Source organism: Didymosphaeria variabile (genome assembly GCF_027946475.1).
Source record: "Didymosphaeria variabile strain IMI 356815 chromosome Unknown scaffold_4, whole genome shotgun sequence".
Classification (NCBI taxonomy): domain Eukaryota; kingdom Fungi; phylum Ascomycota; class Dothideomycetes; order Pleosporales; family Didymosphaeriaceae; genus Didymosphaeria; species Didymosphaeria variabile.
Window position 1 is genome coordinate 3,754,153 of NW_026611623.1, and position 20,275 is coordinate 3,774,427.

The 20,275-nt window shown below is 53.0% G+C and overlaps 9 protein-coding genes across 9 annotated transcripts; 5 read left to right on the forward strand and 4 right to left on the reverse strand.

The window, feature by feature from the left end:
• Nucleotides 1–162: 162 nt before the first annotated feature.
• N0V89_006129 (uncharacterized protein) lies at nt 163–1,512 on the reverse strand (the record flags this gene model as incomplete). The annotated part of the gene is made up of 2 exons (XM_056214900.1): nt 163–509; nt 558–1,512. The coding sequence occupies 2 exons, from the start codon at nt 1,510–1,512 to the stop codon at nt 163–165; spliced, it is 1,302 nt and encodes a 433-aa protein (XP_056072167.1).
• A 495-nt stretch (nt 1,513–2,007) lies between these two features.
• Nucleotides 2,008–3,484, forward strand: N0V89_006130 (uncharacterized protein; the record flags this gene model as incomplete). Its single annotated transcript, XM_056214901.1, has 2 exons — nt 2,008–2,075; nt 2,128–3,484. 2 exons carry the CDS (start codon nt 2,008–2,010, stop codon nt 3,482–3,484), a joined length of 1,425 nt encoding a protein of 474 aa, XP_056072168.1.
• Nucleotides 3,485–3,857: 373 nt separating this feature from the next.
• N0V89_006131 (uncharacterized protein) lies at nt 3,858–5,787 on the forward strand (the record flags this gene model as incomplete). Its single annotated transcript, XM_056214902.1, has 4 exons — nt 3,858–4,155; nt 4,219–4,377; nt 4,779–5,512; nt 5,749–5,787. 4 exons carry the CDS (start codon nt 3,858–3,860, stop codon nt 5,785–5,787), a joined length of 1,230 nt encoding a protein of 409 aa, XP_056072169.1.
• Nucleotides 5,788–7,338: 1,551 nt separating this feature from the next.
• On the forward strand, nt 7,339–8,171 carry SOD4_2 (Cell surface superoxide dismutase [Cu-Zn] 4; the record flags this gene model as incomplete). Its single annotated transcript, XM_056214903.1, has 2 exons — nt 7,339–7,748; nt 7,802–8,171. 2 exons carry the CDS (start codon nt 7,339–7,341, stop codon nt 8,169–8,171), a joined length of 780 nt encoding a protein of 259 aa, XP_056072170.1.
• A 592-nt stretch (nt 8,172–8,763) lies between these two features.
• N0V89_006133 (uncharacterized protein) lies at nt 8,764–9,375 on the reverse strand (the record flags this gene model as incomplete). Its single annotated transcript, XM_056214904.1, has 1 exon — nt 8,764–9,375. The coding sequence occupies one exon, from the start codon at nt 9,373–9,375 to the stop codon at nt 8,764–8,766; it is 612 nt and encodes a 203-aa protein (XP_056072171.1).
• A 2,574-nt stretch (nt 9,376–11,949) lies between these two features.
• On the forward strand, nt 11,950–15,141 carry N0V89_006134 (uncharacterized protein; the record flags this gene model as incomplete). Its single annotated transcript, XM_056214905.1, has 1 exon — nt 11,950–15,141. One exon carries the CDS (start codon nt 11,950–11,952, stop codon nt 15,139–15,141), a length of 3,192 nt encoding a protein of 1,063 aa, XP_056072172.1.
• Nucleotides 15,142–15,372: 231 nt separating this feature from the next.
• N0V89_006135 (uncharacterized protein) lies at nt 15,373–15,815 on the reverse strand (the record flags this gene model as incomplete). The annotated part of the gene is made up of 4 exons (XM_056214906.1): nt 15,373–15,451; nt 15,504–15,659; nt 15,712–15,755; nt 15,810–15,815. 4 exons carry the CDS (start codon nt 15,813–15,815, stop codon nt 15,373–15,375), a joined length of 285 nt encoding a protein of 94 aa, XP_056072173.1.
• Nucleotides 15,816–16,050: 235 nt separating this feature from the next.
• N0V89_006136 (uncharacterized protein) lies at nt 16,051–16,736 on the forward strand (the record flags this gene model as incomplete). The annotated part of the gene is made up of 5 exons (XM_056214907.1): nt 16,051–16,088; nt 16,137–16,251; nt 16,304–16,369; nt 16,422–16,544; nt 16,593–16,736. 5 exons carry the CDS (start codon nt 16,051–16,053, stop codon nt 16,734–16,736), a joined length of 486 nt encoding a protein of 161 aa, XP_056072174.1.
• A 488-nt stretch (nt 16,737–17,224) lies between these two features.
• On the reverse strand, nt 17,225–19,505 carry N0V89_006137 (uncharacterized protein; the record flags this gene model as incomplete). Its single annotated transcript, XM_056214908.1, has 5 exons — nt 17,225–17,592; nt 17,646–17,843; nt 18,021–18,173; nt 18,223–18,541; nt 18,597–19,505. 5 exons carry the CDS (start codon nt 19,503–19,505, stop codon nt 17,225–17,227), a joined length of 1,947 nt encoding a protein of 648 aa, XP_056072175.1.
• Between the last annotated feature and the right edge of the window lie 770 nt (nt 19,506–20,275).

Genomic DNA, 20,275 nt, shown 5'->3' on the forward strand with positions numbered 1-20,275 from the left:
GATGTCTGTAGCAATGCGCTGGCTAACCTATTTGAGCTTTGGGAACAACGGTCGGTAAACGTTAAAGTGTATGTTTGATGGTAGCTTTTATGGAATGCTCTTAAGTTAGGTATATGCTGTATTACAACGAATCTATTGGTGGTTGAATCTATATGAGAACGACTAGTAGCCAAGGTTTAGCGCTGGCTCTATTCTGCCAGTGACTTGACCGAAACCAACCAGAGCCTCTTCATCAGTACCGCAGACACCTGTGAAAGTAACCTCATCACCATCCTGCAAGAATGTGCGCTCTTCGTCGCCCACCTTGATAGAGTTCTTGCCACCTTCAGTTTGCTCAAGCAGGCAGCCATATTCTCCTGCGGACGTGCCGCTTATCGTTCCTGAGCCGAGCAGGTCACCGGGTTGTAGGTTACACCCAGTGGATGTATGGTGGGCTAGACACTGGGGAAAGGACCAGAGCAGATGCTTGCCGTTCGAGTTAGCAACGGTGCCTGTACTGCCGGATTTTGCTGTGATGCGTCAGTCAAGATTATGGCTGAATGGCCTAGGATGCTCACTCTTCAGATCGACCTTCAATTGAATGTCGTAGACGGTCTTGTCATCTTTCTCTTTAAGGTAAGGCAGTACCTCCTTGTCATTCGGGATGCCCTTCGCCTTGAAAGGCTCAAGGGCATCTATCAGCACAACCCAGGGGCTAATGCTGCTACCGAAGTTCTTTGCGTTGAAAGGGCCCAAAGGAATGTACTCCCAGGACTGCACGTCTCTTGCCGACCAGTCGTTCAACATGACCAGACCAAACAAGTGGTCTTCAGCTTCGCCAATCGGCACAGGTTCTCCCATCTTGTTCGGTTTGCAGACGAACGCGCCCAGCTCTAGCTCGTAGTCAAGCTTCTTTATCTGCGTGTAGACGGGTACCTTCTCCTCTGCCGCTGGGTTTGGCAGGAACTGGCCGTGCGGTCGACGAATCGGGGTGCCCGAGGGAACAATTGAAGAGGCTCGACCGTGGTAGCCCACAGGGAGGTGCTTGTAGTTGGGGTTCAAGGCGTTCGCCGCCCCACGAAACATGACGCCGCAATTGTAGGCGTGGTTCATGCCCACGAAGAAGTCTGTGTAGTCACCAATCTTGAACGGCAAATGGTTTTGAACATCTTTCAAAGCAAACAATGCGTCCTTTTGCAGCGCTGAATTGTTCTTCAGCACGTCGGGATATGGTGTGTCCTCGGCGAATACGCTCTGGATGTACTTCCGCACGACGGAGTGAATTGGCCGGCCAAGGGCAGCGAATGCGTTCAACGAGGGTTCGGAGAATACAGCTTGATACGGCTGGATCGTAGAGAGGGCCGAGAAGCCATTGTGGGCAGCGAACGCCTCGAGATCTAATGCATGGTCTCCAATGGCAACTGCAACACGCGGTGATTCAGAAGTCGCGGTTGAGATGATACCGAAGGGGATGTTGGCAAGCGAGAAGTGCGAGCCGCGAGGAATGTTGAACCACGAGCGAAGAGCAGGCATGGTGAGGATAGCAGCGGCTGTGTTTCGAGTAGGTTGATTCTTTTTCATGAAGGCCAACCCTCGCACAAGTACAACCCCGACGCGGTCATCTTGTCACAAGCCGACAACGGCGGTTGGTGACGGAACGCCGGTGGAAGGCGGGGGATATGCGCGGGCGCTAGCGACTAGACCAGGGTTCGCAGGCATGAGTGCAGGGGCCGCGCGCAACAATTCCGCTGCCTCATCGCATGCGCCAGACGTGAGCTGCCGGACACTCCACGTCTCCGCTTTGTGTACGGAATCTCAAGCCGCCCCAAGCCGCTATTCCAAGAACCATGGCCTTACCGTCGGCCGACGCGTATGACGATCCTCATACCCCACGGCACCCGAGGAACAAGCTGCAGACGATTCTTAAAAAACTGCCCATCCGCGGAAAGAAGGTCCCCAAGAGCACTGTGCCCTTGACCAAGCGCAACCTCGAGGAGTTCTTCAATCCAGACTACACAGACATTCACCATGCCTTCCTCACAGTTCGCCCACAAAGAAAAGTATCGGTACCAGAATGGCTTCAACTCCTACCATGAGTGCGTTCCTGTTCATACTTCACCACTGACACATTGGCTGACACGTGAAAAGGTCAGAAGCCGTAGAGGGAGCATTGCCCATCGGCGCAAACTCTCCTCAGAAACCACCATACGGCCTCTACGCTGAGAAGCTATCCGGGACTGCCTTCACTGCACCGCGACATGAGAACCAGCAAACGTGGTTGTACCGCGTGCTGCCCTCGTGCGGGCACAGCAACTTCGAGCCCCGCGAATCCTCCACATACAACACCAACCCTGAGAACAAGCCATACGAGAAGATCCACCATATCCCAAACCAGCTACGATGGGACCCCTTCGACCTTGACGAGACGGTGGATTGGGTGCACTCGCTACATCTTGTAGCTGGCGCTGGTGATCCTACAATGAAGCAGGGCCTTGGCATGTACATCTATGCAGCAGGAAAGAGCATGGATGCGAAAGAGGCCTTCTACTCCGCCGATGGAGACTTCCTCATAGTACCTCAGCACGGCGTGCTGGATATTCGCACAGAGCTAGGCCGTCTACTAGTACGGCCAAACGAGATCGCCGTTATCCCACGCGGCATCAAGTATCGCGTCGATCTTCCAGATGGCCCTGTGCGAGGGTACATCCTTGAACTATACCAAGGGCACTTCCAGCTGCCAGAGTTGGGCCCGATTGGCTCCAATTGCCTCGCGAACGCGCGTGACTTCCAGGCACCCATAGCAGACTTCGACGAGGACACTGAGACCGAATGGCACGTCTTGTGCAAGTTTGCTGGCCACCTCTTCTCTGCCAGACAGGGTCATACTCCTTTCGATGTTGTGGCATGGCATGGTCTCTATTACCCATACAAGTACGATCTTGCTCGCTTCAACACAATGGGCAGCGTCTCGTTTGATCACCCAGACCCCTCCATCTACACTGTATTGACCGCGCAGTCGGACCACCCAGGCACGGCAGTAGCAGACTTTGTTATCTTCCCACCCAGGTGGCTGGTCGCCGAGGATACATTCCGGCCGCCGTGGTACCACCGCAACACCATGTCTGAGTTTATGGGTCTGATCCAAGGTCAATACGACGCCAAAACCGGTGGTGGGTTTCAGCCCGCTGGCGCATCGCTCCACAATGTAATGGCCGGCCACGGTCCAGATGCTTCTACGCATGAGAAAGCGTCTAATGCTGAGTTGCAGCCCCGCAAGGTTGGCGAGGGTAGTATGGCCTTCATGTTTGAGAGTTGCCTGATGGTCGGCGTGACTGACTGGGGCCTGAAGAAGTGCAAAAAGGTGCAGGAAGGGTACAATGCGGAGAGCTGGGAGCCGCTGAAACCGCACTTCAAGAGACCGACTCCGGCGAAGATCGACAATGGTGTGGATGGAAAGGATGGGGTCATTGGCGACAAGGCTCAGGTGCCTCACTGGACTTCTTAAACGGACTAAACTTGTTTTAATGTAGCGTGTTGTATATCATTCCATCAATCAAATGAAAATCAAGACTGTTTTACAGTCAATGTGCAGACGCTCGCTTGCGGTGGCTGCGTCTACAGTATTTGCCGAATTAGGAAATGGTCAGGCGTTCAGCCTCAAATGAGTCGAACTGAGCAAGTTCACGGTCGCGCGCACAGCCACAGATGTACTGCTACAATAAGAGGCTGTGAATCACAATCTTCAAACTCTTCACACCAGCATAAGTCGATTCCTCTTTGCACTTTTCGAGTGCAGAAAGCATTTCACGATCAAGTACACAAAGCGATCCATCATTCCAGACCACGACTCGCCCAGATTGAGCTCACCCGCCACAAAGATGGCACCAACACGCATAACAATAGCCCTAAACACCAACCAGTCGCAAAGAGCGCCGCTCCTCATACCCCCCAGCGCGTGCACAGATCCACACTCGCCAACCTCACTCCGCAATCTAGTCTTCAAAGCCGCATGCTCGAAGTTGCGTATCAAGAAGCCCTCGCGGATCTTCATCGCTGGTTCCGGCGCAGAACTCATACACGAAGACGACTGGAAGCGCGGCATACGGAACGATGTGTCGCTGCTCATATCCGCGGGAGAGGAGTACGTCGGGGTAAACAGAGACGCCGGCATACACGGTAAGATCTTTCGATTTCCCCGGCCTGGCTGAATGCGAAGACTAACAAGGCGTCTATCGATAGCGGAAGCAAATCCCAACTGCCCTGTGCATGTCCTCGCCGACGCTGCAGCGGTCGACAAGCTCTCCATTGACCAACTTGAGACTACGGCACGCACGCTTCCCGGTCTTGTTCACGCCGTCGGACAGCCTGACATTCACCCTGGTACTAAGTTCCCCATTGGTGCGGTCTTCGTCTCTCAGGGCTGGATCCATCCGCCGCTGATAGGCGGGGATATTGGGTGCGGGATGGCGTGGTATAGGACGCGGTTGTCGAGGGGGCAGGTCGAAGGGGATAAGGCGAGAAAGGTTGCTGAGAAGTTGAGGGGTTGGAGGGGTGTGGCGGACGCAAGAGGAACGGGAAACGTGGTTGGTGGATGAGGAGGAGGGTGTGGTGCGGGGAGGAGTGGGATGGGAGTGTAGGGACGATAGGGGCGGGGAATCATTTTGCGGAGATTCAGGTTGTCGAGGAGGCGGAGGAGGGTGTGGGCTTCACGAGGGAGAGGTGGTGAGTTGGCCCTCGTCGTGTGGGGTGGAGGTGTGTGCTGATTTTGCAGGTCCTGTTGGTTCATTCCGGCTCCAGAGGGTTCGGGTCGAGTATCTTGAAGAAATACACTTCTGGAGGCCAGGTCAGCTTGAAAGAGGATAGCGCGGAGGCAAGGGAGTATCTCGAGGAACATGATCGAGCTTGTCGATGGGCTAAGGCGAACCGCGACCTCATTGCTCTACGTTTCCTGAGTTGTCTTGAACCCGGAGAGCCAGTCTGGAGTTTGGGTAAGAATGACGCAGATGTAGCGGAGGTCCACGATGTTATCCCTTGCGCCAAAGCCGAACTCTGTGCTCGACGCGTGGTCGATATATGGCACAACAACGTGGATCGCGTCAAGTGGCCACCGACTTCTCCAGCAACATCCACGGCCGAAGAGACGGCTTTTGGAGCGACCGCTTCCACCTCCTCACAAAGACACGCCTACATCCACCGCAAAGGTGCTGCACCAACCCAGGACCCTTCCACATCCCTACCGCTTCCCATCCTCCCACTCCCCGGCTCCCGCGGAACCCCGACGCTCATCCTTACCCCACAACTCGGCCCCTCAACCTCCTATGGTCTTACGAATGCGCTCTCCCTCGCTCACGGCGCCGGCAGAAGCATGTCGCGGGCTAAAGCGCTATCCACGCTCAGCCACAAGTACAAGGCTTCAAGTCTGCTCGAGCCGAGAGGAGGAACAGGCACGTGGGTGGTGTGCGAAAGTAAGGATTTGGTGTTTGAGGAAGCGCCGGAGGCGTATAAAGACGTTGAGGCTGTGGGGGAAGATCTGGTGAGTGTTGGGGCGGCGAAGAGGGTGGGTTTTTGCAGAGCGCGGGTCAGTTATAAGTGTAGGGATGAGAGAGGGTCGAAGGGTGATGAAGGGCAAGTGAGAAGATGACCAACAGGAAGGTGCTGAAGAGTTGACTAGGAGCGTACCGACTGTTTCAAGGTGAATCGAATAGAGAGTACTATATCAGTCGTATAGGTGTCGACGTACCGCTCGGACACTGTATTGTGTGACTTGAGCCAAAGCAGACCAGAATTAGTCTTCCCACTGTTCAGTAGTGCTTCAATGCGCGTTCGTTGACTACATTGTGATTTAGTGAACGATGATTCGTTTACTCCAGCTGCACCGTCATGCATGTATTCATTCATGACTGTGCGTCGTTAGCCCAGAAGCGCGCAAAAGAAAACATGAAGCGAGCCTATTCCAGTTCGTATCTGGTAGCATGGCTCTGTCCAATCCTGGAGGTGCAGCGCTCACGTGCGGCCCGCGGACAAAGGTGTTTGCATGCTGTGCCGCCTACCAGTGTGACCAACAACGGTCGTCACGGCGTCGTCGTGATGCATGTCTCTCGATGTCGATGCACGGCACATGCACATGTCCTGCCAATCTCAATTCCCCGCGCCGATGCTTATTTAATCTGTTGGTTATTGGCACAGCATGGGATCGATATTGCACTGCGTCAGCCGCGAGCTCTCGGCCTCGGCGCTCATTTCGCGATGCTCGAAGATGGCCCGTCTTATCCGCGTTCTTTTCGTGCGGTAGTTTCGCAACTCGAGTGGAGACGTCGCGGAGACAGTCGTGCGAAGGCCTCAGGGACAGCGGGCTGTGCTATCTGCGTGCGCTGAAACGATAGCACGGTCAGCATCGTGTTCGGAGGTGGGAAGCGATCGGGCGTGGTTCGTCGGCGATCTATTTGGGGTAAATGTAAATGGAGATGTAGATAGCCCGGTAGTCTAGCAGCCGGTGTGCAGTAGCCGAAGCTTGATTTCCCAGACGACCACTGCGCCAGCCATGCTCAACTCCTGCATCAACATGGCTTACGGGATGAATCGCGCGCAAAGAGGCGGTGTCGCACGGAGAGGCTCAGCGCTCCTCCAACTGCCACCTGTAGGCGCTGTCATTGTTGCTGGGCGTTCAGCTGAGCGCCAAGGGCTGCCCCAACCACCAGGGCTGAGCATCCTGGCTGCAGATTCGTCGAGCTAGACGTGTTTCGAAACCTGTGGCCCTGGCGTAAAGCTTGATTGTGCATGTGGCATGGGGGTGGGCGCCAAGTTCACGTTCCAAAACGCTATCACCAGTCGTTTGGGGAAACGAGGTGCTCTACGGGTCGCCAATTATCCGTGGCAGAGGTGCGATCAACAGGCCAGGGGGAGGCACGGAGGGCTCTGTGCCACAGGAACTCGCTGCACAGGCATGCCATGCATCGTGTTTTATTCCATACGGCCCAAGTCGTTGGCAATTCCATCGGGAAAGACACTGACCAGACAGGCCTAAACATGCCAATTGGGCGCGTCAGACTTCGCCCGCTGCTTGGGCCACAAGCCAGAGGAATGCCGTCCTCCAGGCTCGGGCTGGGGTGCGTGTGGCGCATGGCTGGTCGTTTGTGCTGCAGGTGCGACCGCTTCACAGGCCCCATCACGTATTTACATCCGCCCCTGCCCCGTTTCCACCTCCCACATTCCACTGCCTTTTATTTCGTCACACCCCCTCACTCTGCTTTCTTCACTCAGACCTACCTTCGCTCCAACCTTGACCACACTCGCTCGGCTTCTTCGACTGCTGACTCGATAATACCGACCTCTCTGCATTGATCCACAACAATCGCTACCATGCGTACTCAGTCTATCTTCTCTCTACTCGCTGTGGCCACAGCTGTCTTCGCCGAGGATGCTCCCGTCGTAGATAGCAATCCCGTCGGCGCACAGTACGAAGCCCTCATCAAGGGCAAGGCGCCATACGAAGTCTCTGGCTCCGTCAAGATCGCCAGTGGTGCTGCTGGAATGGGTGTCTCGGTCGAGATCGCCCTTGCCAATCTGCCTGCCGAGGGCGGCCCCTTCATATACCACATTCATGAGAAGTCCGTTCCTGAGGATGGCAACTGCACTGCCACTGGCGCGCATCTTGACCCGTACAAGCGCGGCGAAGATCCCGCTTGTGACGCTACGAAGCCAGAATCTTGCCAAGTGGGCGATCTCTCTGGTAAACATGGTAAAATCACTCAAACTTCGTTCTCTGCTACGTAAGTCTTGGCCTTGATCTCACCAAGTCACGTCGAGCTAACGCATTACGCAGTTACAATGACGCTTACATTGCAACCTCTACGGACGACAAGTCCTTCTTCGGCGATAAGTCTATTGTCGTCCACCTGGCCAACAAGACCCGCATCGCCTGCGCCAACTTCAAGGAATTGTCCCCTGGCGCTGTCAACACCACCGTCACCTCCGTTGGCACCTCTTATGGAACCGCACTGCCTTCTGGATCTGCAAGCCAGGGCCACAATGCCACTACTTCCGCTACAGCAACTGGAGGGTCCTCCACTGGTGCTCCTATCCAGCCGACCGCTTCCCAGACTTCCAGCCCTACCAACACACCAGGCGCCGCTGGCAAGGTGGCAGTCAGCGGAGCAGCCATCTTCGCTTTCGCGGCTGCCTTGATGCTCTAAGCCAGCATTACCAGGAGGTTCTTGACGAGCTAGACATGTGTTCATGGATATGGTTGCATTTTGGCGTTATTTCGGGCAAAAACTTCGACGTAGCTCGGCTACGTCGGGTGTATAATTTTGGAGCCCTCTTGGGCGTGGTAATCTAATGAGCAGGGAACAATACCCATGGGATCCGGTAGATACCAATTAGCTTTCTATTCAACGATTTTGTACTTGCAACACTTGAGAACATACTGAGCCAACGTCGACGCTGTCATTTGAAAGTTTTTCTGTCACTTGCCGCACGCGGGCAAGGTCTCATGAACAATGTACAGCATCGACCGGTCGGCAGGATTTGAGTCGAGCTAGGCTAGACGAACAAGAGGAGAAGTCGTAGCTGCGTTATAGGCGGAGTCATCCTTGGCTGGCCAATGCGTAGGTCACTACCAGAGGACTACCATATAGAAGACGCGACAGCATGATCAGCATCTTGGACGTCGTTGGACGATAAGGTGACACCAGCCAGTAATTCCATTACTCGAAAAATCTGCGTTCCTGAAACTCTGGAGAATAACATGCTCCTGCGTATACGAAACTGACCAAATCAAACTCATCACGCATTATTCTCCTTTATCAAAACCCTTGCATCCATCTCTAAGCCCGCCTCGGCTTCAATACCTCTCTCCAAGAACCCAGCTCTCTCGTACAGCTTCAGCACCCGCTCGTTCCCGCGTGCAACTCCAGCTCTTATCAAGACCTTGCTGGCAACCCCTGCGAGCCTCTGCGCTTCAGACGCAGCGCTCTCGATCAATTTGCCGCCCAGACCCGTGCCCCTCGCTTCGGGCAGGACGAAAAGAGCGCAGATGTCGAAAGTAGCGAAGGGACTCCCATGCTTCTCTTCTGGTCCGACGAGGACCACGCTGCCGACCCACTCGCCGTCGAGGTAGTCGCTATCTAGTCTTCCCTCGTCTCTGTCATTCCCTGCGCGGCTCGCGGTGGACTTCACGGCGATCAAAGTGTAGGCCGATGGGTTCTGCAGGCGGGCTTCCCAGTCTGCATCCGTGAAGGCGATCTCCCTTTCGTAGGTTGATGAGAAGGAGTCGGGTGAGGTGAGCAGGGACTGGAGACGGAGGGTTTTCTGTTTTGCGATGAGGGCTTTCCAGGTTGGAGGGTGGGAGTGTGATTTTGGGAGACGCACGATCGAGTAAGAAGGAGCCGCGGCCATATTTGCACTGTCCGTTTCGAACTCATGGCAGAGAAAACTCGTCAACTGGTCGAGAGCTGAAGATATATACACGTGTATGTTCTCGTCATAAGGCGGGAGTGATGAGTCATCGCGCTCATGCAGCCACTTTTGGGCGACAAGGGGATAAATACGAACTACGAAGGTTAGCTGTAGGATCTGCTCTATGTGGAAGAGTAACTTATAAAAAAGAACATTGCCGCCTGCGTGCGCAGACGGCTTGTGGAACGACCCACGCGAGTCTTCACCACAGACTCCCTCTTCTACGCCAACGCACGAGCAATGACCTCCGTCCCAAATATGTCGATGACACAACCCCAGGTCCGGCCAAAAGCTTACAGCAGAAAGTGTGGTCCGATGATCAGCAAATAGTCTCGTCCAGAAAGCGTTGCGGTGCAGTTCAAGCGGCTACACGATCTCGTGGACAACGTTGACAGACAGGTCGAAGCCTTGATCCTCACTCCAGAGAGGTCCCGTCGCCGAGGTCTTCGAGATGTGCGTTGTGCCTCTTGTTGCTTTCTGCAAGCCTCTGTTGCGACTGTTGTGTTTGATCGACCGCGCTCTTCCAGCAGGTGTGCCCTTGTCGTTGTAGCCTTTCCCAGAAGAGTGCACGACGTATCTTGACCGGTGGTATTCCCTGTTCGCGACGCTTCAGAACAAGCCACTCGTCATGTTCTCTGGCTCTGCCTTGCTTCTCATTGCACCGAGACCTTCGTCATCATAGACGGTGACGCACCAACTGACAAGTTCCTAGTCAGAACAGCACAACGAGCGCGCAATTCTCTTTCCAAACGCCATCAACTGAGGGTTTCCCTCTGCAGTTGCTTCTCTCTGTGTGTTGAAGCATGACTCTCTGAGACTAGTCTTTGTTTCCTCCCCGGTTCCTTGTAAGGTATTGGGGGGCATGTGATGCGGACAAATAACATCCTCAAAAACCGCATGGTCGCACCCGTAATAGCGAGGTAGCTATTCGAATGAAGTGATAGGTATACGCTCGCCAAGGCAGCTGCACGCTGGACGTACAGGCTGGCGATTGACGCGACTGGCCGGATATTACCAAGGGTAACAAGTGTCGGTGATAAAATCTGTGACACAGGCTTCGCAACATCAAGATAGCGCAAAAGGTTGAAGACTGGGTTAGGACTTGCGTCCATGTTGGGGTAATCAGAATGGGCATAGAACCCAATTACTGACAGATGCACGGGTATCTTCATCGAGGTCGCAACAAACAGCTCTGTTCCTTCCACTATAGGGTACAAACGTTGCATACCATGTCCAAATCCATGTGGAACCTCGGAAACGACTCTTCGTGGAAGATCAAGGCTTCTGGTCCGGAGCGTGACAGTTTGTCAAAAGAGGACTACAACGAACTGGACTGCGTTGAGACCTCGCTGGGCATGCAAGACACCTTTCCGACGAGTGGATCTCTGCAGTATCCAATTCGATGCGTCTGTTTGTAAGACTCGACCGAGAGGTCAAAACTGTGCTCTCCTTCCACCTATCCGGCCCATCGAAGGCGTCCACGGAGACATGGTTTGTGTTGGCACCTGGTGTCGCAGCTCCCCTTTAGCTTTCAAAACAGAGTGTTCAGTGCGCCTGCGGTATTTAAGTTCCCGAAGACAATCCTCATACGAGGTGTCCGGCATCTCCCTCCAGGTCTCTCCTCTTGGACGCCATGATGACTGTCGATGAAGCTATCCGTACTGGCCAGAGTCTGTTGTACAGTTGAGGAGTCGACGTGGTTCTCGCGTGAGAATTTTAAAACCCCGACAGGCACATGAAACCTCAATCTCGAAGCTCGTGACTTCCCGTACCTCGAGTCTCCCTTTTGAGCTTTCTTGCATGTCGTTGCACCGTGAGGCACTTCGGCAGCCGTCCAGCGTCTAATCGGAAGGTCGGCGACATGACCGCGATGCTGTTCGCGCACGTACAAGACGCGACGAATACCGAAAGATGATTAGGGTTAAGATCCGAGCCCGCCCTCCTCACGTACTACCCTAGCGTTGCCGCCAGAGCGCAAAGGCCAAGCATGCAGACAACCCATTGATGCCGTACTAAGAGGCTCGAGTGTGTGCGCACCAATGCACGTACGCGAGGCGCCGTGAAGCATTCCAAGTGGAAGACGGACTTCGGCAACTATAGGGAAAGTGACATGCGATAGCAGCTTGCACTGCAAGCGAGAGAAGAAATGTGAATGGAAAGGTCGTTGTGCGCCGTCCCACCGTTGTTGACATGGTCAGAAGTTGGCAATGACTTGTCGCGATCCAGGTTCCAGTAGCAGTGCAATTGAGAAAGCGGCGACAGATGCAGAGAAGAGACGCCATGCAGTGTCGAATCGAACGAGATTGTTGCTGGCGAGAGGAAGCAGGAGCGCCGCATCAACCCTGGGGGTGGCTGGCGGACGCGTTGGAGCGCGCCAATCGAATTAGGCATAGCGTGTTCGCGTCGTCACGCTTTCAATTTCAGACCTCGGTAAGATGAACTATCAACGGCCGCCGTCCTCCGCCACCGCTTCAACACCTTCATCAGAGTGCAGCACTAATCGCACGCGACGATATGGGTGCGGTAGAGGACGCCATAGATGGAGCCATCCAGTTCGTTGGGCCGTTCCTGGGTAAAGGAACAATACCCCACCAAGAACCCAGCGATGTTCCACGCCTTCTTCAAGAGTCGCTCGGCCATCTACAAGCAATAAATTCGGCCGAACAAGCTGCTTCTCCGGACGAGCCGTATGATGCGTCCCTCGTAGGTATTGTTTACGGCTTGCTCGATCTGGTCACCTTCACTGGAATCCTACCTCATCTCTCCCGCGGCACCGTCTTCGCTCAGCGCCCGCAATCCGTTCTAGTGGTGTCCATACCAATCCACCCTAGTCCTGACCGGAGACCTCTTGCTCAAGTGATCGATGTCTTGATCCCGATCCTTGAGCAAGATGGTACGGGCGTGCAACCGCTCCTGAGCCAGCGAATTTTTCCAGATGTCTTATCCGCGCTTGCAGAACTCTCCTTTTCACCACAACCGAGTGGAAAGTTACATGCCAAATATGCACCAATATATAAGAGGATACTTACTATCACACCTGTTTCCCGCTTACTGCCCGTCTTCACTTCTCTGCTTCAACAGGAAGTCCCACTGTGGTGGAAATCGCAGCTTACAAAAGAGCTCACCATGATCCCCCTTCGTCCTCATGGAGTTCGGCATACCATCGAGTTTCTTGCACTGTCATACTTGTCCAAGAACTCTCAGGTGCCGCAAGACGCTTCAGGACCACAGTCGAGGCTGCCGCTACCCCTTGAGTCCATCACGCAAGCCGCACGATTACTATCCTCTGTTCCTATCGAGATGAGTCAGGATGAATGGTTCATACGGCTCGCACCCCAATTAAGTGCTTTGCTGGATGGAAAAGAAGGTAAAGAGCTTAGCCGCGCAGCTGGTCAGATCATCGCAGGAGGCATACTGAACAAGAAAAGCACCGGTGCACCAAAGATGATTGGTTGGGACCTATTTGCCACCCCATTACTTGAGACAATCTCTCCGAGTGCACACAGCTCGGAAGAAAGTGCATCACAGACCATTGTAGGTGAACAGGATCTGCGTCGTGCTTTGAGTCGATTGGCTACTTTGACTTCTTCATACTCACACCGTGGTCTCTTGAAAAGACTCGTTAGCCCGATTATCTTACCTCTTTGGGGACTGATCACTTACACATCTTCACATCCGTCCCTTGACAAGGGATGGTCGATGCTTCCTCGTGCAATCATCCTCCGGTATCTCGCGCTCGCATGCGAAGTACCACGAATCGGTCGTCTTTCGAAGAATCTCTTCTGGCATGGTAAACCGTACTGGACGTTCGCGCCGGGTTCCCAAGGCGGTGTCGAGATCCGAAAGCGAATTCAGGCCAACGATGACGTGGGGAACATGGGAGATCTACTTGCACGAATGGCCAATGTCGACCAATATGTCGGCCTCCTCGTTTCGTTGTTGGTGGAAGCCAACGTTGAAGACTCCACTGCGGGTGCGATATTCATACAGTCCACCAGGCAATGGCTGTCCCCAGGATCACAATCAGCGACGTCGTTGACAAACGAGCCTGACCTGGATCCGCTTTCGGCCCTAATAAACGCAAAGTTCTCGGAAGCACTGGCGACACAGTTCAAAGAGAAATTTGCTCGCAGTCCCCAGCATATCATTGAGCTCATGGGCCAGCTTTTGCAGAACTTTGTCGCAGAGCATCAGACAAGAACAAGGAATCTAAAGAACAGAGACGAGCCTAGTCGAGCAAACTTGGGCAAGCTCGTGCAGCACGCGTCCGCAACTCAAGTGGAGGGGAATGATGGTGGCTCCGAGGATATTGTATCGTTTGCCATCAGCATCACAAGCACCCTCATCTCATCGCCTGATTTCAAACGAACGCCAGAGATCGCCAAAGTCATAGATGCGATGCTTCCTTCCCTACAATACCTCTCTCAGGCCAACTACGAGGTTTCAATACCGCCCTTAATCAGTAACGCGGCGACAAACATACTTCAGATCATCCAGCCTGCCACCGTACCGACGCCTGCAATAGACCCACAAGTTCAGCATCGCGCAATTTTGAAGACCGCGCTTACAGACCTCACCTCTCCTGAGCCACCCAACCGTGTCTGGGCTCTATCAACGATACGCAAACTGATCCAGGACCCTGTCGCATTCCCCATCATCGACGTACCTTCCATGACACACACGCTACTCTCCGCATCCGTAGCAGACACCGAATCCTACGTCTACACAGCCGCCATTCCCGTCGTCGTCGACGTCGCAGTCCGCGCCCCCAACCCCACCGTCCGCATCATCGTCGATGCCTTCGTTGACATTGACGAGCGCTCGCTGCGGCTCAGGAAAGAGCAGGAAGTTGAAGAAGCGCTCAACTTCCGGCTCCGCCTCGGCGAAACACTAAATAACTTTGTATTAGAAGATGCGTTTTGGCTTTCCAGCACAGCTGTATCAGCGAAACATGCGAGTCTGAAATTGATCGTTGAAGCAACTTTATCGCTTGCTTCACGCCGCGGCCAGCGCAAGAAGACGCTAGCGAAGCGCAACGAGCTCTTTGAAGCAGAACGCGAACAGCAGGAAGAAGGCGAGGCTGCATGGGGCGGTCCGATTCCGAACCTGCTCGATCCAGATGCAGACAACCCTGCCGAACAAGCGGAGCGCAATGCGCTGTTCAAGATCGTGCAGGGCTGGGAAGACACAGGTATAGAAGAGGATGTAAGAATTCGCGCTTCTGCGCTTAGTGTTCTCAGCAGTGTTCTGGAGAAGAGGCTTGAGTTGCTAAGTCAGGTCACGGTGGATGCTGCGTTGCAGATTGTCCTGCTTATTGTTACCATGGAGACTGCTGAGGCGAAGGGCATCTTGAGGCGGGCCGCGGTGCTGGCCGTTATGGGGCTATTGAGGGGCATGGATGGGTTGCTTCAAGATGGGAAGGAGAGCGTAGCTGGTTTGGGAGCTCGTCAGACGGAGGAGGTGGAGAGAGTATTGCGGTGGGCAAGAGACGAGGATGTAGATGGGCTGGTCAGAGACCATGCGACTAATGTGGTCGAGGGCTTGGAGACATGGCGTATGAAGAAGTTGTACAGAATTCGGGATGAAGGGCTGAGACTTGGACCTGACCTCGGTTTTGAGGGAAACCTGCAAGGGCTGAACGTACAGCCTCTGTCGGGGCAACGGGACACGGGGAGGAAGGGACCAATTGTAGAAGAGATTGAGTAGATTCTTTCGGGCTCTGTAGGCCCAATGCCACTGACGCCGCCTATTTGCCTCTCATACGCCAACTATTCTTGTGGTATCAAAGTATTTTCGCGTGTCGTATCGTCGCCGTTCGTGCTTCGCCTTCTGCAGTGTCAAGACCCTGTTGTTGCATACATCGTTTCTGCGTGGCGACCTTGAATCCTCACTATCTTTTCTGGACGAAGAAAATATGCCTGAGCCAACGAGATCCTCTCAACCCGACATGGCTGTATCTTTTGGTGCCTTTGGTTCTACCTGGTCTGCCGCGCCGATCCAAAGTACGTTGTTACACCTATCCACCGTGAGCGTTTTCCTAGCGATCCAGCTATCTTGAGGATGCGCACCTTATCAGCACCTGTCCCAATTGCCCTGAGCTTTGTCCGTTGATGAATTCCTCCGTATTGTTGAGCTGGATGTTCATGTAAAGGTCGACGGAGACAAGGCGGCCCTTGTATTCGGTCTCGCCCCACTTGAGGCGCACGAGGATGTCCTTGTCGACCCTGCTAGAGGTCAGCGACTGTCCATATCGAGTAGGCGACGGGGATATCGTACAAGCTCTGGAGCATAGGCCGGGGGTTGAAGGGCGCGACTGGAGCCTGGGAGTGGGTTAGCGCTACGACGAGCACATTTCAATTGAACCAGGGCCTTACACTCATGATTGGGGCAGTAAAGTGCTCTCTGTAAATAGGTGAAAAGGTGTGGAGGAATATCGCTGCATGCGACCGTAGGTGTTGCGCGCGGTGAGAGCTTGTCGCCAGAGAAAGTATATGCCAAGCCCAAATTCCGCGGCCAATCAGACACAAGCAAGCACCCCGCCCCCGCAAAGAGCTTCATTGCTCGAAGCTCGCCGTGAAACTCCTCTGAACCGGCTTAATCGCAATCTTTGCCAACATGGTGCTCGCACTTGCGCTTTCCGCTGAGCTTAACGGGTAAGAAGTCCTCTTCCCGCTTCATCACATCTTCCTGACACAAAGCAGCGTCACCGACCTGCGTCCTACCGACACCGAAGACTCGCCCTTCCACTACACCTTCAAGGTGCAATGTACATCATGTCGCGAGACGCACCCGAATTTTGTCACCATGACCCGATTCGTATGACCGCTCATACCCGCAAACGTCAAAAGCTCTTCTCACCTCCAAGCAGGACATGAATGAGATGAGCGGTAGCAGAGGCGAGGCCAACTTCGTCTGGAAGTGCAAGAATTGTAAGGTCGATACTGCCCCTCCCCAGTAATTTATACTTGCACTAAGTGTATATTTAGAGGGAACACTCAGCGAATATCAAGGCAGCGCCGGCAACATATGAGCAGTCCGACCCACCCAAGAAGGTGAACATATTGGAGTTTGATTGCAGAGGGTTGGAGTTCACTGACTTCAAGGCTGAGGTAAGTGAATGCTTTGGGGGAGACAGCGATAGTGCTAAGCAGGCATAGGGCGACTTCGAAGCAAAGGGAGCAGATTCGAACACCAAGTTCGCTTCCATCGATCTTTCCGAGGGAGAATGGTTCGATTACGACGAGAAGGCGGGCGAGGAAGTGAGCATCACGAATGTCAAATGGGAGATAAGGAGAGCATAAGCTGCGAAGAAGACGTAATGCGAAGATGGGCCATGGAATCTGGCCTTCAGCAACAGTCTTGTTTTGCAGTAGGGATGAAGATATCCAATGCAAAATATCGACACAAAGTCTAATACAGGACGTACACCAGAATATAGATCCAATGCGTGAGCACAGTGATGGAACGCGGCGAGGTGCCAAGCCGAAAATCAGTGATATGCAGAAAGTTGTGGTCCCGATTGAGAGGGTGAATGCCCGTTCGCTAGAAGTGAGTTCTTTTTGATGACCATGCCTTGTACATCGATCGAGCTCGTCATTGAATGAATCGATTGATCAACTTGATCTGATTTCAACAAAGACTACCAGCAAGTAATCGCAGAGACATTGTGTAATCATTGCATTCAAGATGACACAGACTGGTATAGCTATTCAGACCAAACATCATGACGGAAATCAGCGCAATGACCCAGAGACTAGGAGAACGATATATGGAACGTCTACGATTACTTTCAATCACGTCCGCCGAATTCCAATTGGTCCACCTCTTTACGGATGCCCAAAACCACGTTGAAATGGTTCATCTTCAAAGGCTTGTCACGCGCGCCCAGCACCAGTGCAGTCTTGATCAGATTCTTGATCTCTCTCCCATTCATAGCCGTCTTGGCCAATTCGTCGAAATCGCTGTCGTTCATCTGCACGTCATTTGCAGGTAGCCTGCGAATGAAGTTCTTCCAGACTTGTTTTCGGGCTGCCTCGTCGAGATCATGGTATGGGAGGATTAAGTCAACACGCGACCTAAAGGCAGGATCGATGGTACTGAGTCGATTCGTAGTCAAGAACAACAGGCCTTGGTAGTACTCCAGCTGCCGAAGGAAGACTGGAAATACTATAAGTAACTTGAGAGGTACAAGTGACATCTGGAGAACTTACTGGAAACCAGCTCATTGCGAATCAAATTGTTCGATGACCGAGACTCCATGAACACGTCCGCTTCGTCTATCAAGAGCACAGCGCCCCACAGTTGGCAGCAAGTCAAAGCTCGTTTCAGACCAGCCTCAAGATCATTAGGCTTACTGCCAAGCTCTCCCGCACTGAGCATGTATAGAGGGACTCGAGACTTCTCCGCAACTGTGCATGGTCAGATATGCTATCTTTATGTGACCCTAGGATAAAAGGTTTACTTGCCTGCCTCAGAAGTAAGAGTCTTTCCGACTCCAGGAGGTCCAGCAAGGAGGATAATCGTTCCCTCTCCTACAGTCCGATGTTTAGCTTCTTGTTACTCTGATTTTAGCAGGAGAGGCCTACCTTTGTGTTTCACGAAGTCATCAAAACCGGTGTTGCGAACTTGATTGTCCGCAAATGCCATCAGAAGCGTTTTCTGCTCCTCCTTCAGGACAAGGTTGTCGTAGGGGTGATCATTCCACTCTGGGTCCCGAATGTCGTCAACATTGACCAGACCTACAATCTCATCAGCACATCATAGGAGTGTTATCCACCGAAGACTTACACCACTCTTTTCCTTGCAAGTCAAAGCCTTTCACGCGAGGGACAGCCAGCAGGCATTCATCATCAGTGAGAGGCTTCAGGTCCTCGTTCCTTTGGCTCTGGTCGTTGCTTGCTTCGATTTCAGCTGGCGTGATCTTTCCGCTGTCCTCGTCTTCCTTTCCATCGTATAGATCTTCATCGCAGAGATCTTCATCGTCATCTTCGTTGTCATCCTCATTCTTCTGCCCCGGGGCTTCCAGGATGCTGTCAATCAATTTCGGAGCGACTTCGCTTTGGCAGAAGTAATAGGCGTGAGCATCCACGACAAACCGACCAGCAATCTAACCAGATTTCAGTCAACCTGCCTTTATGATCTCGGTGTTAGACTGTACTTACAGGCTCAACAGAAAGACCACAAGGTGTGGGCACGAACTTCTTCCCGTGAACGTTCGTCACATGAAATCCGCGCAGTGACTCAAACTTTCGTCCACGCTGAAGGAGCTTTTCACGTAGGTTTGCGTGATCCGGAGTGAACTCAAAAGGGTAGTAATTCAGCTTCTGGATAAGCTTGGAACCTTCGAAGTAGCGAAGCTTGGTGGATCCAATAGTAAAGCCATGTTGGCTGCCGTTCCAATCGATCTGTCCGATGGTCAAGATCCAGTACGGTTTTTCGTTATCAAGTTTATCGCCATCGTAGTCATCGTCGCCAAAGTTGTAACGCTTCGCTGCTACAATCTTGAACAAGCAGGTATTGCCTCCGATGTTGGACACCGCAAACTCCCCAGGAGCGAGCACAAGCCACAGCTGATCAAATGTCAGAAGCGAAGTGCGCTTCACTTCCGCGAGCGCAGAGATGTGATTAGTGAGAAGCGGCTCGATTTCCTCATGAAACATGTGCAATTCTTCTCGAAGATCATTGTTCCCTTCCGCCTTGACGGCATGTTGGATTGCCTCCCACCGATGGACTAGAGGATTGTATGGCGGGAAGAAAGTGTACGGGCTGTCATCTGCGTACGGATTCGGATAATCATGGAAGATTTTGTCGAGGAAGGACTGTAGCGTGGGGCTTTTGATCTCGATAGCAGAGATTGTCCATGTGTAATCATCATCATCAGTCTTCTGCTTCGAGTAGCGGCGTACGATGAAGTGAGACTGGCCAAGCTCCTTGATCCGGCGCTCCTCGAGGATAGAATCCTTGATTTCTGACCATTTCGCAGAGCTTCGAGAGCGGGACGTGGAGTGATTGTAAAGGTTCTTGACGGCACGGATCGATCCGATCTGAACTTCCTGTACTTGTTGAGTCATCGTGAAGAAAGACGTGTGTTGTCAAATCAGGCCCTATACGTGATTAGCATCATGCAGACGCTAGAGCATGGAAATGAGTACTCTCAGAATGCCGGTTTGCTGATCGAATGAGATATATCTAACTACTCGATGGAAATTGAGAGATCTTCATGTTTTATAGACGGCGATAGTAACTCGCACGGATAAGAAGCTGACCCGTAGGAATATCTGTGAACCCACGCCTGGTACCTACACGTACGTTTCTGTCCAATCGAGAGGCACGTTCTCAAGAAGACTTTAGGCAGTAGCCTATTACGATATGCATTCGCTTGAGTCGACTCCAAGTAGAGATATCTGCCTAATGGTACGCCTGTTACCCAGGCTTGGCGGCACAGCCACGGCTGCCTGAGTACCCCGCAGTTTTACACCCCCAAACCATACTTTCTTGGGGTCCGCGAGCATTGAATCAAATATGAAAGACGGAACTTTGCAGATGAATATCTCTTCAATGAGAGTATTCGCGCTGTACCGGCGTCGTCTGTTTGCGCCCGGGTATGATTCCTGAGAAGTTCGTTGACCTGCGAAAATTTCCATGAGCGGTACAGTACGCCTTGCGGCTCAAGCAATTTACTATCGTATGGATTCGGGCTTGTTGACATGATCGCGAGAATAGTAGCGAGCCAAAAGACCGAGTAGGATGATTCAACTAATGGCACGGCTAGGAGATAAGCAATGCTAAGACCAACGCCGCGATGAGAGACCAAAAGCAGAAACAAAGAGACTCTCCCTAT